The sequence below is a fragment of the Somniosus microcephalus genome, chromosome 21 (assembly GCF_052327205.1).
Source record: "Somniosus microcephalus isolate GS21.2 chromosome 21, FLI_Smic_1.0, whole genome shotgun sequence".
Classification (NCBI taxonomy): Eukaryota; Metazoa; Chordata; class Chondrichthyes; order Squaliformes; family Somniosidae; genus Somniosus; species Somniosus microcephalus.
Window position 1 is genome coordinate 57,816,745 of NC_141007.1, and position 14,839 is coordinate 57,831,583.

Sequence of the window (14,839 nt, forward strand, 5' to 3'; positions counted from 1 at the left end):
GTAGTTTATAGGCCCCGAAACAGTAGCTATACCGTTGGACAGAGTATTAATCAACAAATAAGAGGAGCTTGTAACAAAGGTAATAAAATAATCATGGGGGACTTTAAAATCTTCATGTAGACTGGGCAAATCAAATTGGCAAAGGTAGTCTGGAGGATGAGTTCATGGAATGCATTCAAGACAGTTTCCAAGAACAGTACGTCATGGAACCAACCAGGGAACAGGTTATTTTAGATCTTGTATTGTGTAATGAGACGGGGTTAATTAGTAATCTCTCAGTAACGGATCCTCTGGGGAAGAGTGATCATAATATGATAAACTCAATGTGAAATTTTGAGAATGAAATATTTAAATCGGAAACAAGAGTCCTAAACTTAAATAAAGCCAATTACATAGGTATGAGCGACAAGTTAGCTAAGGTAGATTGGGAAATTAGATGGAAAGGTATGACAGTAGATAATATTTAAAGAAATATTCCAAAATTCTCAACGAATATACATTCCATTGAGAATTAAAAACTCCACGGGAAAAGTGATCCATCCATGGCTAACTAAAAAAGTTAAGGATAGTATTAGATTAAAAGAAGAGGCTTATAATGTGAAGAATAGTAATAAGCCTGAAGATTGGGAGAGCTTTAGAAACCAGCAAAGGATGACCAAAAAAATGATAAAAAAGGGAGAAAATAGAATGAGAATAAACTAGCAAGAAATATAAAAACAGATTGTAAGCGCTTCTACAAGTATGCAAAAAAGAAGAGAGTAGCAAAAGTAAGCATTGGTCCCTTAGAGGCTGAGACAGGTGAAATTATAATAGGGAATAAGGAAACTGCAGAGACTTTAAACAAATATTTTGTATCTGTCTTCACAGTAGAAGACACAAAAAGCATACCAAAAATAGTGGGGAACCAAGGGTCTATTAAGAGTAAGGAGCTTAAAAGTAATTAATATCAGTAAAGAAAAAGTACTTGAGAAACTAATGGGACTAAAAGCTGACAAATCCTCTGGACCTGACGGCCTACATCCTAGGGTTCTAAAAGAGGTGGCTGCAGAGATAGTGGATGCATTGGTTGTGATTTTTCAAAATTCCCTAGATTCTAGAACAGTCCCAGTGGATTGGAAGGTAGCAAATGTAACCCCGCTATTCAAGAAAGGGAGAGAGAAAACAGGGAATTACAGGCCAGTTAGCCTGACATCAGTCGTCAGGAAAATGCTGGAATCCATTATTAAGGAAGTGGTAACAGGGCACTTAGAAAATCATATGATTAGGCAGAGTCAACATGGTTTTATGAAATGGAAATCGTGTTTAACAAATTTATTAGAGTTTTTTGAGGATGCAACTAGCAGGGTAGATAAAGGGGAACCAGTGGATGTAGTATATTTGGATTTCCAAAAGGCATTCGATAAGGTGCCACATAAAAGGTTGCTACGCAAGATAAAGGCTCATGGGGTTGGGGGTAATATATTAGCATGGATAGAGGATTGATTAATGACAGAAAACAGAGAGTAGGGATAAATGGGTCATTTTCCAGTTGGCAGGCTATAACTAGTGGGGTGCCGCAAGGATCAGTGATTGGGCCTCAGCTATTTATAATCCATATTAATAACTTAGATGAAGGGACCAAGTGCAATGTATCTAAGTTTGCTGACAATACAAAGCCAGGTGGGAAAGTAAGCTGTGAAGAGGGCACAAAGAGCCTGTAAATGGATAAAGACAGGTTAAGTGAGTAGGCAATAAGGTGGCAGATGGAGTATAATGTGGGGAAATGTGAGGTTATCCACTTTGGTAGAAAAAATAGAAAAACAAAATATTTTTAAAGTAGTGAAAAACTATTAAATGCTGGTGTTCAGAGAGATTTAGGTGTCCTCGTACAGGAAGCACAGAAAGTTAGCATGCAGGTACAGCAAGCAATTAGGAAAGCAAATGGCATGTTGGCCTTTATTGCAAAGGGATTGGAATACAGGAGTAAGGAAGCCTTACTATAATTGTACAGGGTTTTGGTGACACCACACCTGTAGTACTGTGCACAGTTTTGGTCTCCTTATCTGAGAAAGGACATACATGCCTTAGAGGCAGTGCAACGAAGCTTTACTAGATTGATTCCTGGGATGAGAGGGTTGTCCTATGAGGAGAGATTGAGTAGATTGGGCCTATACTCTCTGGAGTTTAGAAGAATGAGAGGTGATCTCCTCGAAACATAAGATTCTGAGGGGGATTAACAGGGTAGATGCTGAGAGGTTGTTTCCGCTGGTTGGAGAGGCTAGAACTAAGGGGCAGAGTCTCAGGATAAGGGGTCAGCCATTTAAGACTGAGATGAGGAGGAAATTCTTTACTCAGAGGGTTGTGAATCTTTGGAATTCTCTACATGAAAGGGCTGTGGATGCAGAGTCCTTAAGTATATTCAAGGCTGATAGAGCTAGATTTTTTTGGACTCTAGAGAAATCAAAGGATATGGGGATCGGAGAAAGTAGAGTTGAGGTCAAAGATCAGCCATGATCTTATTGAATGGCGGAGCAGGCTTGAAGGGCCGTATGGCCTACTCCTGCTCCTAATTCTTATGTTCTTATTAAGGTGACTGACAAGTGATAATGTGCCACCCAAGGGAAATATACAAGGTGTTTATCATTTTGTCCTTCAGTTCATATAATTCTCTCTTTGTCATTTAGGGATCTCAACAAAAATGGACATCTTGTACAAAGCTACTTGACTGTTGATCCTTATCTCAAGGGAAGCACCTTTAAATATTGCTATGCTGTAGAGAAAAGGAATAGACAGAGTAAAGAAGTTATTGCACAAATTAAAGAAATTACTGTACGGATTTTAAAAATACCTTATCTAAGTGAAAATGGTAAGAAACTATAAGGGATCTGTGTTGCTACTAGGGTCTGTCTGACAAACAAGCAAGTACATGAAGACAATGTGAAGAGAACTGTATATATTACCGTTAAAATGCTACGTCTGTGGGGGATTCCATTTAAAAAATAATGCCCACTCCAAAAATAGTAAAATATTTGTTATAAGGTCCTCTATCCAGGAGGGTAAACATTTCAAATTTCTGTAGACAAGCTTATGCTCACTACAGGAAATGGCAGCTATACTAGTCATAATGGCTGATACTGAAATTGGGGTAAAGGCAAAAGATTTGTTCCCTCTTGTCGTCTTACTTTGAAATAGTTCTTTCTGTCCTCATGGGTAACTTTCAAATGATGGTGTATCTGTGCTCTGTATTCTACAACCAAGAGTTGGTTACACCAGGCTTTCATTCACGATTGGAATCAGTTTCTGCAAAGCCCCCGGTTTCTCCCTTGTCGGTGAATAATACTTCAGTAGTTGTAGCAGTTAATTTTTTGTGTCTTGTTGCAATTTCCTCTGCAGATCAGGTCCACAGACTGGTCTCAAGCCCTCAGCTCCTGACCTTTCTCTATTCCCCAGCATCCAAGGCTCCTGATCTTTCCTGCTTCTCCCAAGCTTCCAATTCCTGATCTTTTCTCTTTCCAGGCTTCTGGCTCCTGCCATTTCTCTCCACCCCCCAGGTCTCCAGCTCCTGATCTCTCCCACCAGACGTCTAATGTACAACCTTCCACGCACCAACCTCCAGCTCTTGACATTTTCTCTGTGTTGCTGCTTTTCTGTCTGCCCATCCTGAGTCCCCACATGTTTTTTCCCTGCAGAGGCTGCATACTGCTCTCTCTCCTGTTGATATGACTTTGATGTCTCCTCCTGGTTTGGTTCACTGTCTCTCCTGCCTATGTGACTCATTCTCAGATCATGAGTGACGACATCAGAAACCCACCAGTCAGTGTCAGCCTTGGTTCAGTCATAGCTTTCTCCTCTGAGTCAGAAGCTTATGTGTTCAAGCTCAACTCCAGAGACTTGGAATATAATCTAGGTTAACACTCAAGTACAGTTCTAAGGGACTGCTGTACTGTTGAAGGTGTCGTTTTTAAGATGATACATTAAACCGAAGCCATGTCTGCCCTCTCAAGTGGGCATAAAAGATCCCATGACACTATGTGAAAAAGAGCAGTGGAGTTCTCTCAGTGTACTGGCCAATATTTATCCCTCTGCTAACATCACACAAAAAAACAGGTTTATCTCGTGTAACAAGCTGAAGCAGGCCCAGGACCTAGTGGTCAATTAAACACGCAGGCTAGAGCTTAAAGCAAGTGAGGTTTATTCATGCACAGCAGTTGGGTCTTTAAGCACAGTGATGAACAAGGCAGTAAAAGGGATTACTTTCCAACTTACACTTTCAGTTCCTTCCTCTCTTCAACTGAACTATTTCCTTGCCTTTTGTCCTCACAGGCTGGGAGTCAATCCTGGTTAAAGGCAATTAAGGTCAATGATTTCTTAAAGCTATACTGTCTTGAATCGGTCATTGACATTTTATATAACTTCTTAAATTTGACCCCTATCGCGGACAGAGTTCTCAAAAGCCTATAGCTCACATAATCATCCCTCTCTCACGCTGTTACCTATCTCCCCCACCAGAAAAGAGCCAGGGGCTCGAGCGATTTCTGTCATAAGGCACGACATTCAGGAGAGGGCATCTCCATTCCCATGTACCGACCCAGCTCAATGTTCAACTGTAAAGGCATATGGTTGGAGGAACAAAAACCAGCAGTAACCCAAGCATTCTTTTCTTTATTCACCCACATCCTCTTAAGAGGGGCAGCTGGAAGTTTCTCCCTAATAGTAGTTTAGTGTCTCCACTGCCCATTTGGTTGCTAAACATTCCTTCTTGACTATAGCATAGTTGTGTTCTCAAGGTAGCAACTTTCTACTTGAATACATTACGGGATGGTCGGCCCTTTAATAACTGGGACAGTACTTCCCCATGCCCAACGTCCGATGCATCCGTCTGGAGGATAAAATCCCGGGAGAAATCCGGAACGATCAGTATCGGGTCTAAGCACAAGTCATCCCGGAGATCCCCAAATGCTGTTTCCCCTGCAGTGCTCCGTCGGACCATGTTCGACTCCCCAGATTTGATTAAATCTGTCAAAGGCACCGCCCTGGTGGCGAAATCTGGGATAAATCATTGATAAGGCCCAGAAAAGTTCTTTGTTTTTTGTCACGGGTCTGGGCCATTTCCTAAAAGCCTATACTTTGTCAAGTTGGAGCTTAACTAGTCCGCCCCCGACTACATACCCCGAGTAACGCACCTCTGGCAAACCCAAATAGCCTTTCCATGGGTTGGCTGTCAAACCTGCCTTTCTTAAGCTATCAAGTACTGCTTCTAATTTTTGTTGGTGAGACTCCCAGTTGCTGCTGTAGATTAGGATATCATCTAGGCATTCAGCGGTGTACTGAGCATGAGGCCTCAAAATCCGATCCATTAGCCGCTGAAGGTGTCAGGAGTCCCATGCAACCTAAATGGCATCACTCGGTACTCGCATAGACCTCAAGGTGTTACAAAGGCTGTTTTTACTTTGGCATAATCAGTTAACGGTATCTGCCAATACCCGTTTGTAAGGCCAGGGTGGACAAGAAGTTACCATTTCCTAGACGTTCAATTAGCTTGTCCACCCTTGGCATGGGGAAAGCATCAAAACTTGGATGCGTCGTTTAATTTTCTAAAATCATTACAGAATCTCTACGACCCATCGGGTTTTGGTACCATAACTATAGGGTTTGACCATTCACTATGAGACTCTTCTAATACCCCTAGCTCTAGCATTGTCCTGGTCTGTTGGGAGACCTCCTATCTCTTCACCTCAGGGATCCGGTATGGTTTCACCGAGACCGTTATCCCCAGAGTCATTATGCTATCGTATTTAATAACACGGATTTTCCCAGGTCGAGAGGTAAAAACAATACAGGTAGACTATCCTTTATCCGAAAACCTTGGGACCAGCTGAGTTTCGGTTTTCGGAATTTTTTGGATTTCAGAAGGTATCGGGAAATTTGTCGGGGGTCGGCGGGGGGTCGGGGTCGGCAGGGGTGTTCGGCAGGGAGTCGGGGTCGGCGGGGGGTCGGGGGTGGGGGTCGGCGGGGGGTCGGGGTTGGGGGGGAGTCGGCAGGGGGTCGGGGGGAGAAAAGAATTTCGGACGGGCCGCGGTTCGGGTCGGGGGTCGGGTCGGGTCGGGGGAGAAAAGAATATCGGACGGGTCGGGTCGGGTCGGGTGGGGGGTGGAGAAAAGAATATCGGACAGGCCGCTGCAGCTATCGGACGGGCCGCTGTATTGTCGGGTTCACTCTCCCGGTACCTCCTTCACACTGCCCGGCTCGGCCTGCAATCTCCTACCCAGGAGGGAACTCTGTGACCCTCTGCCCTGCTCAGCGTAAGTCGTGCGCCACTCTGGTCATGTCGTGCGCACGACTTACGCTGAACGAAAAAACTTTCGGTTTTTAGAGGTTTTCGGTTTTCGGAAGTTCGGATAAAGGATACTGTACTATCTTTTTTGACTAATTTTAGTAGTTTTAGACACTGCTGTGCCATTAGTTCTTCAGCCAGGTGAACTTCTGGCTTGGACATAAGGGTCTCCTGATCTCTCCATGACTTTAGCTGATTAATATGATAGATCTGTTCCTTCCGTCTTCTCCCAGGGTGGTGACTGACTTTGTAGCTTATGGGCTCTACTTGTTCCATAATCTTGTATGGGCCCTGTCATTGAGCCACTAGTTTACTTCCCTAGTGTCGACCTTGAGAGTGTTGTTGGAGCTGCACCCATCCAGGCATTAATGGGATGTGGGTGTCGCTGGTAAGGCCAGCATTTATTGCCCATCCCTAATTGCCCTTGAGAAGGTGGTGGTGAGCTGCCTTCTTGAACCGCTGCAGTCTGTGTGGTGAAGGTACTCCCACTGTGCTGTTAGGGAGGGAGTTCCAGGATTTTGACCCAGTGACGATGAAGGAGCGATGATATATTTCCAAGTCAGGATAGTGTGTGACTTGGAGGGGAACTGGGAGGTGGTGGTGTTCCCATGCTCCTGCTGCCCTTGTCCTTCTAGGTGGTAGAGGTCGCAGGTTTGGGAGGTGCTGTCGAAGAGGCTTTGATGAGATGCTGCAGTGCATCTTGTAGATGGTAAACACTGCAGCCACGGTACGCCAGTGGTGGAGGGAGTGAATGTTTAAGTTGGTGGATGGGGTGCCAATCAAGCGGGCTGCTTTGTCCTGGATGGTGTCGAGCTTCTTGAGTGTTGTTGGAGCTGCACTCATCCGGGCAAGTGGAGAGTATTCCGTCACACTCCTGACTTGTGCCTTGTAGATGGTGGAAAGGCTTTGGGGAGTGAGAAGCAATGTTCACTGCATGACCGTGCAGCGCTCTGGCGCTCCCACACAACCGACTCACCGGCTTTTAAATGGGAAAAACCGTGTATGTGCGGTATTTTGAATGGGCTGTGCACACCCTTAAAGAGGCCATGCATCCAAAAAAAAATTAAAGGGAACATTGGTCAGGAGGTGAGTTACTCCCCACAGAATATCCAACCTCTGACCTAGAAACATAGAAGATAGGAGCAGGAGTAGGCCATTCGGCCCCTCGAGCTTGCTCCGCCATTCAATGAGATCATGGCTGATCATCCAAATTCAGTACCCTGTCCCTGCTTTCTCCCCATATCCCTTGATCCCTTTAGCCTTAAGAAATATATCTAACTCCTTCTTGAATATATTTAATGAATTAGCCTCTACTGCCTTCTGTGGTAGAGAATTCCGCAGGTTCACCACTCTCTGGGTGAAGAAATTCCTCCTCATCTCAGTCCTAAATGGCTTACCCCATATCCTTAGACTGTGACCCCTGGTCCTGGACTCCCCGGCCATCGGGAACATCCTTCCTGCATCTAGTCTGTCTAGTCCTGTTAGAATTTTATAAGTTTCAATGAGATCCTCTCTCATTCTTCTAAACTCCAGCGAGTATAAGCCCAATTGACCCAATCTCTCATACGTCATTCCTGCCATCCCAGGTATCAGCCTGGTGAATCTTCGCTGCACTCCCTCCATGGCAAGAACATCCTTCCTCAGATAAGGCGACCAAAACTGCACACAATACTCACGATGTGGTCTCACCAAGGCCCTGTACAACTGCAGCAAGACATCCTTGTTCCTGTACTCGAACCCTCTCGCTACGAAGGCCAACATACCATTTGCCTTCTTAACCACCTGCTGCACCTGCATGCTTACCTTCAGCGACTGGTGCACAAGGACACCCAGGTCTCGTTGCACTTCCCCTTCTCCCAATCTATTGCCATTCAGATAATAATCTGCCTTCCTGTTTTTGACACCAAAGTGGATAACCTCGCATTTATCCACATTATATTGCATCTGCCATGCTTCTGCCCAATCACCCAACCTGTCCAAATTATACTGGAGTTTCTCGGCATCCTCCTCACAGCACACACGCCCACCCAGCTTTGTGTCGTCTGCAAACTTAGAGATATTACATCTAGTTCCCTTGTCTAGATCATTAATATATATTGTGAATAGCTGGGGTTCTAGGACCGATTCCTGCGGGACCCCACTAGTCACTGCCTGCCACTCGGAAAAAGACCCGTTTATTCCAACTCTTTGCTTTCTGTCTGCCAACCAGTTCTCTATCCAAGTCAATACCTTGCCCCAAATCCCATGTGCCTTAACTTTACATGCTAATCTCTTATGCGGGACCTTATCGAAAGCCTTCTGAAAGTCCAAATACACCACATCCACTGGTTCTCCCCTATCTATTTTACCAGTTACATCCTCAAAAAATTCCAGTAGTTTAGTCAAGCACGATTTACCTTTTGTAAATCCATGTTGACTTTGTCTGATCCTGTCACTGTTTTCCAAGTGCTCTGCTATTACATCTTTTATAATGGACTCTAGCATTTTCCCCACTATCGATGTCAGGCTTACCAGTCTATAATTCTCCGTTTTCTCTCTACCACCTTTTTTGAATAGTGGGGTAACATTAGCTACCCTCCAGTCCATGGGTACTGTTCCAGAGTCTATCGAATTTTGGAAGATGACCAGCAATGCATCTACTATTTCTAGGGCCACTTCCTTAAGTACCCTAGGATGTAGATTATCAGGCCCTGGGGATTTATCGGCCCTCAATCCCGTCAATTTCCCTAATACCATTTCCCTACAAATACTGATTTCATTCAGTTCCTCCCTCTCATTAGACCCTATGTTCTCCGACATCTCTGGGAGGTTATTTGTGTCCTCCTTTGTGAAGACAGAACCAAAGTATGTATTTAATTGGTCTGCCATTTCTTTGCTCCCCATTATAAATTCCCCTGATTCTGACTGCAAGGAACCTATGCTTGAGATCAGGCCATCTTAGACTGGGTATTATGTAATGAGAAAGGATTAATTAGCAATCTTGTTGTGCGAGGCTCCTTGGGTCGGAGCGATCATAATATAGAAATCTTCATTAAGATGGAGAGTGAAGTAGTTGACTCAGATACTAGGGTCCTGAATTTAAATAAAGGAAACTACGATGGTATGAGGCGCGAGTTGCGTAGGATTGATTGGGGAATGTCACTCAAAGGGTTGACGGTGGATAGGCAATGGCAAACATTCAAAGATCGCATGGATGAACTACAGAATTTGTTCATCCCAGTTTGGCATAAAAATAAAACAAAAAAGGTGACTCAACCGTGGCTAACAAGCGAAATTAGGGATAGCATAAGATCCAAGGAGTGGGCATATAAATTGGCCAGAAAAAGCAGTAAACCTGAGGATTGGGACCTGCTCTTATAGACACATATTTATGTGGCTGGTCCAGTTAGGTTTCTGGTCAATGCTGACCCCCAGGATGTTGATGGTAGGGGATTCGGTGATGGTACTCCCGTTGAATGTCAAGGGGTGGTGGAGGTAGTCATTGCCTGGCACTTGTGTGGCACGAATATTACTTGCCACTTATCAGCCCAAGCCTGAATGTCATCCAGGTCTTGCTGCATGTGTGTATGGATTGCTTCATTATCTGAGGATTTGCGAATGGAACTGAACACTATGAAATCATCAGCGAACATCCCCACTTCTGATCTTATGATGGAGGGAAGGGCATTGATGAAACAGCGGAAGATGGTTGGGCCTAGGACACTGTCTTGAGGAACTCCTGCAGTGACCTCCTTGACATTAGGCTTGACTATGGTGGCTTCTTTGGTTGAATGGTCACGCTTGTTCAGTAGTGCATCCGACTGACTGGCATTTGCGTTGGTCACACTGGTTTTACACACGGAAATCTATTCAGCAAGAGCAAAATCCACACTAGGGCCTAGAAATTCACTATGGCCCCGCCAGCTGGCTCGCGCCCAAAAGTTAGCGCTGGGCGCAGAGCCATTTGGGACCGTCAGATATTCACTTTTTGCGCCCCAAGTCGGAACCGGGCGCTATTCCAGGGTGTGCCCGCCCCCGCTTGGGGCGCTGAAACTGAATTTCAGCGCTCTAGGCGCCGCTGCGCCACCCGCTGCGGAGCAGCAGGCTGCGGTACTGCAGGCCTCCTCCTCTTAAGGGGGAGGTGCCTGCAACGGGGAGATCGCCGCTGGATAGTGCCGGCAAATGAGCCCGGCACCACGGAGAAGTGCCGGGTTCGCGGAAAGCAGCCGGCAATGCCGCGGGGTGGGGGGGGTGGGGGCGTGGAGGAGGCCGGGGAAGGAGGTGCGGGCAGGCGGCTGCCGAAAAAGCGGCCGGCCGCACCTCCACCTTAAAGCGCCCCACTAAGACTACAGTACGGCCCCGTTTTCTGGTCGCTGTTTGCGGCCGCTGCGGAAGAGGCGGCCGCAACTAAATATGGTGATCGGGCTGGTATCGGGGCGGAACCGAGGCACTGCGCACACCGATGACGTCATCGGTGCCGGCGCAGCGCTAACGGCTACCGCCGCCATTACCGCTGCGCTGAATATCAGCGCAAACTCCTGTATTGGCGCAGAAGCCCTCTTTAGGCGGTAACTGGCCGCAAAGCTGGCGGCGCCTTACTGAATTTCTAGGCCTAGGACTCCATCAGTGGATAAAGAACCATTGTTACAGGAAACTTTTTTTTATCCGGCACGGACGGGACCGACGTGGTGCCGGTTCATCAAAAATTCCGGATAACCGAATGCTATAGTAAAAGATACGGAGCTGAGAGCTCCGTATAAAGCAACAAACCCTGTCAGGTTCAAAACAATGGCCACAAGTTGCAAGCATCTCTGTAGCTTAGCAACAGCTGCAGCCACACCCTTGCACAGCAACACATGGAGGAAGGCAAGTAATAAAAGTTACCTGAACCTACTCCTGAATTTTGCCGGTTAACCGACATTTCCGGTTATTTAAGTGCCGGTTAATCGAAAGTTTTCTGTAGTAGTCTTCTTACTGTTCAAATTGCAAATATCTGGGTGAGAATTGGACTCCTTCTGACACAGATAAATTCATCTAAAAAGGAGTGACACATAGACCAGTTAATCTTACATCAGTTATGGAGAAAGTATATGAGGACATTTTATTATGTGTTATCACTAATCACCGAAAGTAAATCTCTGCGTCACTGAGAGATACTCATGTGTAAACGTTCTCCATGGTCTTGGATGAGTTTGCTAGGTTTTTATTCATTAATCACTATTTATGCAGCACTTCTGTGGGGCCCAGTAAACATTCATTTTGTGCAACATCTTCTGGTCCGGGGTTGTGTTGATGTATCCATCTAGTATTAACTATGATGGCTTGTCTGGGTCACCTGACAAGGATGAATTCAAGTTACTGTAATGCCTTTAGTTACTGTATAGAGAAACTTTCATGGCTGACTTCCAGTGTTTCAAACAACAGTTGAGCTGCACAATCCCTTGATAAAGAGATATTTGGTAACAGGTGATAATATCGTCCGTCATAAAAGGCATTGACTGATTTAATGAATAACAACAACAACAATGTGTATTTATATAGCGCCTTTATCGTAGTAAAATGTCCCAAGGCGCTTCACAGGAGTATTATAAGACAAAAAAATTGACACCGAGCCACATAAGGAGAATCAGCCTCTCTACAAACACGACATTGTGGTAATGCCTGTTACGATCAGTTAGCCATGGATCGCTACATTATGGAAATTGCAAGTACATTGCTTGTAATGAATTTAGCATTACATTCAAAGTCATGAAATGTGAGGATCATTTTGCTTGTGAAAAATACTGATTAATTGAATGTAAAATGCATTAACATCTCTTACAAACCAGTGGATTTTTTTTAGTAATGTCATAGCAGAAACATGGTTTAAAATAGTTTTCTTAATCTTCTTGTTTCTCAAGGTAATCAGTTTCTTTTTTATTTTAAGAATGGCACCAGTATGATGGCATCATGAACTTTCCACAGTCATTTTGGAACAAAATGAAAAACTTGACACTATTTGGAAAGACTCTCGAAGAAAAGATTTTGCACTCAATAGGTACAGGAGGGAGAATTATGCTGGACACTATCTTTGACCTCCTTGGTTCCCTGACTAATGAAACATTCGAGCAGTTTAAGCTGCAACTGAAGCATTTTCAGCTGTGCAGCCGGACGACTGAATATGCCTTGAATGCATGGGTACAGCAAATCCATTTTGGTGAAGTACAGGTAAATATTCACAATAAGTGTCACAAAAATGAAGTAGTGCTATCTGGTTATAGTTTGGTGGCATGAGCAGTGAAAAAAACATTTTTTTTAATTGTAAGTTTCATGGATTCAGGCTTGACAGAGGAGTGATTGGAACTTAAACAATCAGTTCAGTTTGTATATGACTGACTAAACATTTTTTTTAATTGTAAGTTTCATGGATTCAGGCTTGACAGAGGAGTGATTGGAACTTAAACAATCAGTTCAGTTTGTATATGACTGACTAACCTTTTAGATGTGAATGGTCAATTATTCAAAATGTAGGAAATCCCAGCAATCTTTTCTAGGATGTATATTTTTTTTAAATAATTTGAATTAAAAAAAAAAAATCATTCTGAGGATATGGGCGTCGCTGACAAGGACAGCGTTTATTGCCCATCACTAGATGCCCTTGAGAAGTTGGTGGTGAGCTTTCCCCTTGAATCATTGCAGTCCATCTGGTGAAGATACTCCCACAGTACTGTTCAGTAGGTAGCTCCAGGGTTTTGACCCAGTGATAATGAAGGAAAGTTGATGGGCCAGAAATTCGGGTCGGAGGCTTCCCGCGGGTGCAGCCTCCGACCTGCACTTACCTAGCGCGCCGGCCATTGTGCTGTGGGCCTGCGTGGGATTCCGATCCTGGGCCTGCTCCAGCTGCCGGCGCGCAGTGCTTGCGTATCCCAGCGGCGAAGTTAGTTCGAAGCGTCCCCTGGGATCACGTGGGGCATGGAGAGCCAATCGTAGCAGGGAATCTCTATTCATAGATTTGTCAACTCTATGAATTAGAGATCGGCCCCAAAACATAACTAAAACTTCAAATACATTTTTTTTAAAACATCACTTTTTAAAATAACTATAAATTACATAAAATAATTGGGTTCCTCGATGCAGATTCCAATGCCTTATTTACAAGTGACACCTTTTTAAAAGCAAGAGTTTATCCCGTACATATTTTCCAATGATTTATTTTTCTTTTCTATTGCAGGCTAAAGAATTGATAAATGAGCAACTGAAGAAATTTCTGGACCCTTACACTCAGCCAGAACCTAAAAAAGCAGCAAAATCCAAAAGACTTGTGAAAAATCCATTTGTAGCTGGAATGTTGGCTTTTGTTATCCAGAACCATTGCTCTTTGATGTTAGATACAAATGACTTAGCAACTATCTGCCGAATGTTACAGCTGCCTCAGGAAAGTACAGAAGAGCATCTCCGAGACCTGAGAGAAATGACAGTACTTTTCCCAACACCTCAACAGTAGGTTCAGCGGAAAATTTTTACTATTATGGCTGCCTTGTTCTTGGTTTTACTCTTTCTCCTGACTGTTATAATCTGTTGGGAATTTGGCGCACCAACCAGAAATTTATTTTCAATGAAATCTTTTTATATCACTGTTTGCTGATTCGTAGAGGACATTAACCAAAAAAATAAATAACGGTAACTGATCATTCCATGGGATAGAATTTGTCTTCTTCCCCTCTCCGTGGCAATGAATCGGGCAAGTTCAAGCGGGGTTCTGCAATTTATTTTCATTACAGCATTTGCAAGTTTTAAAGATAAGATGATAAAACACATGTACAACGGTCTGTTCTGACAATTCAATGAGATTTTCTCTTCCTCCTGTTCCTCACGATTCCCCTGTCTACTTTCAGATTTACTTACTGATTCTTTGTTGCAAAATAGCTTGAGACTATTGTGACCTTTTCAAAACAGTTGCAAAGTGGTAAGTGGGCTTGTTACAAAGAATCTGTGTGGGACCTGAAAAATAAGTTTGTTCAATTCTCAGTTGGAGAAGAAACTCCCTTTACCTATCTGATGCTGAAAGCTGATATCTACACGGTGTAGTCTAAATTAGTCCAAATAGAGGTACCAAATAGAAAAATAGGTTTGGAGATACTTGCATATTCTTCATACATAGAATTAAGCTACGCATGATAATGATATGCATGCTTCATATTCTGAAAGACAATTACTTATCTACTTATAAACTTCTTATGTTAGAGCTGCTGGCTAAGTTTTGTTTGCATTGTGTTTATACTAAATTGTATTAGCATTGCAGTCAGAGATACCAACAGAGTTTAGCAGTGAGATAGAAATCATTGGGCTAGAAACGATCTCGTTGCACCCGTAAAACGGACTTAAAGGCCAAGTTCAGGGACCAACATCCCGCGCCCAAATTGCACCTGAAAGACATCCGACGCGATACTGGGTCGGACTATTTTGCAGGAGTCCCTGATGGCCGCCTAAAACAGACGATGGGCCCTTTACATATGAAAATGAGAGGCCTAACGCCTGTTATAGGCCCCCTTGCCGAATTTGGATCGG

The 14,839-nt window shown here is 44.1% G+C and overlaps 1 protein-coding gene across 1 annotated transcript in view; it reads left to right on the forward strand.

Annotated features, from left to right (window-relative positions):
• LOC147102854 (E3 ubiquitin-protein ligase rnf213-alpha-like) overlaps positions 1-14,839 on the forward strand; it is a 175,188-nt gene that overhangs the window by 36,905 nt on the left and 123,444 nt on the right. Inside the window, 3 exon segments of the mRNA XM_085963739.1 lie at positions 2,664-2,845; positions 12,219-12,499; positions 13,503-13,771. Coding sequence (XP_085819865.1) covers positions 2,664-2,845; positions 12,219-12,499; positions 13,503-13,771 — 732 coding nt within the window.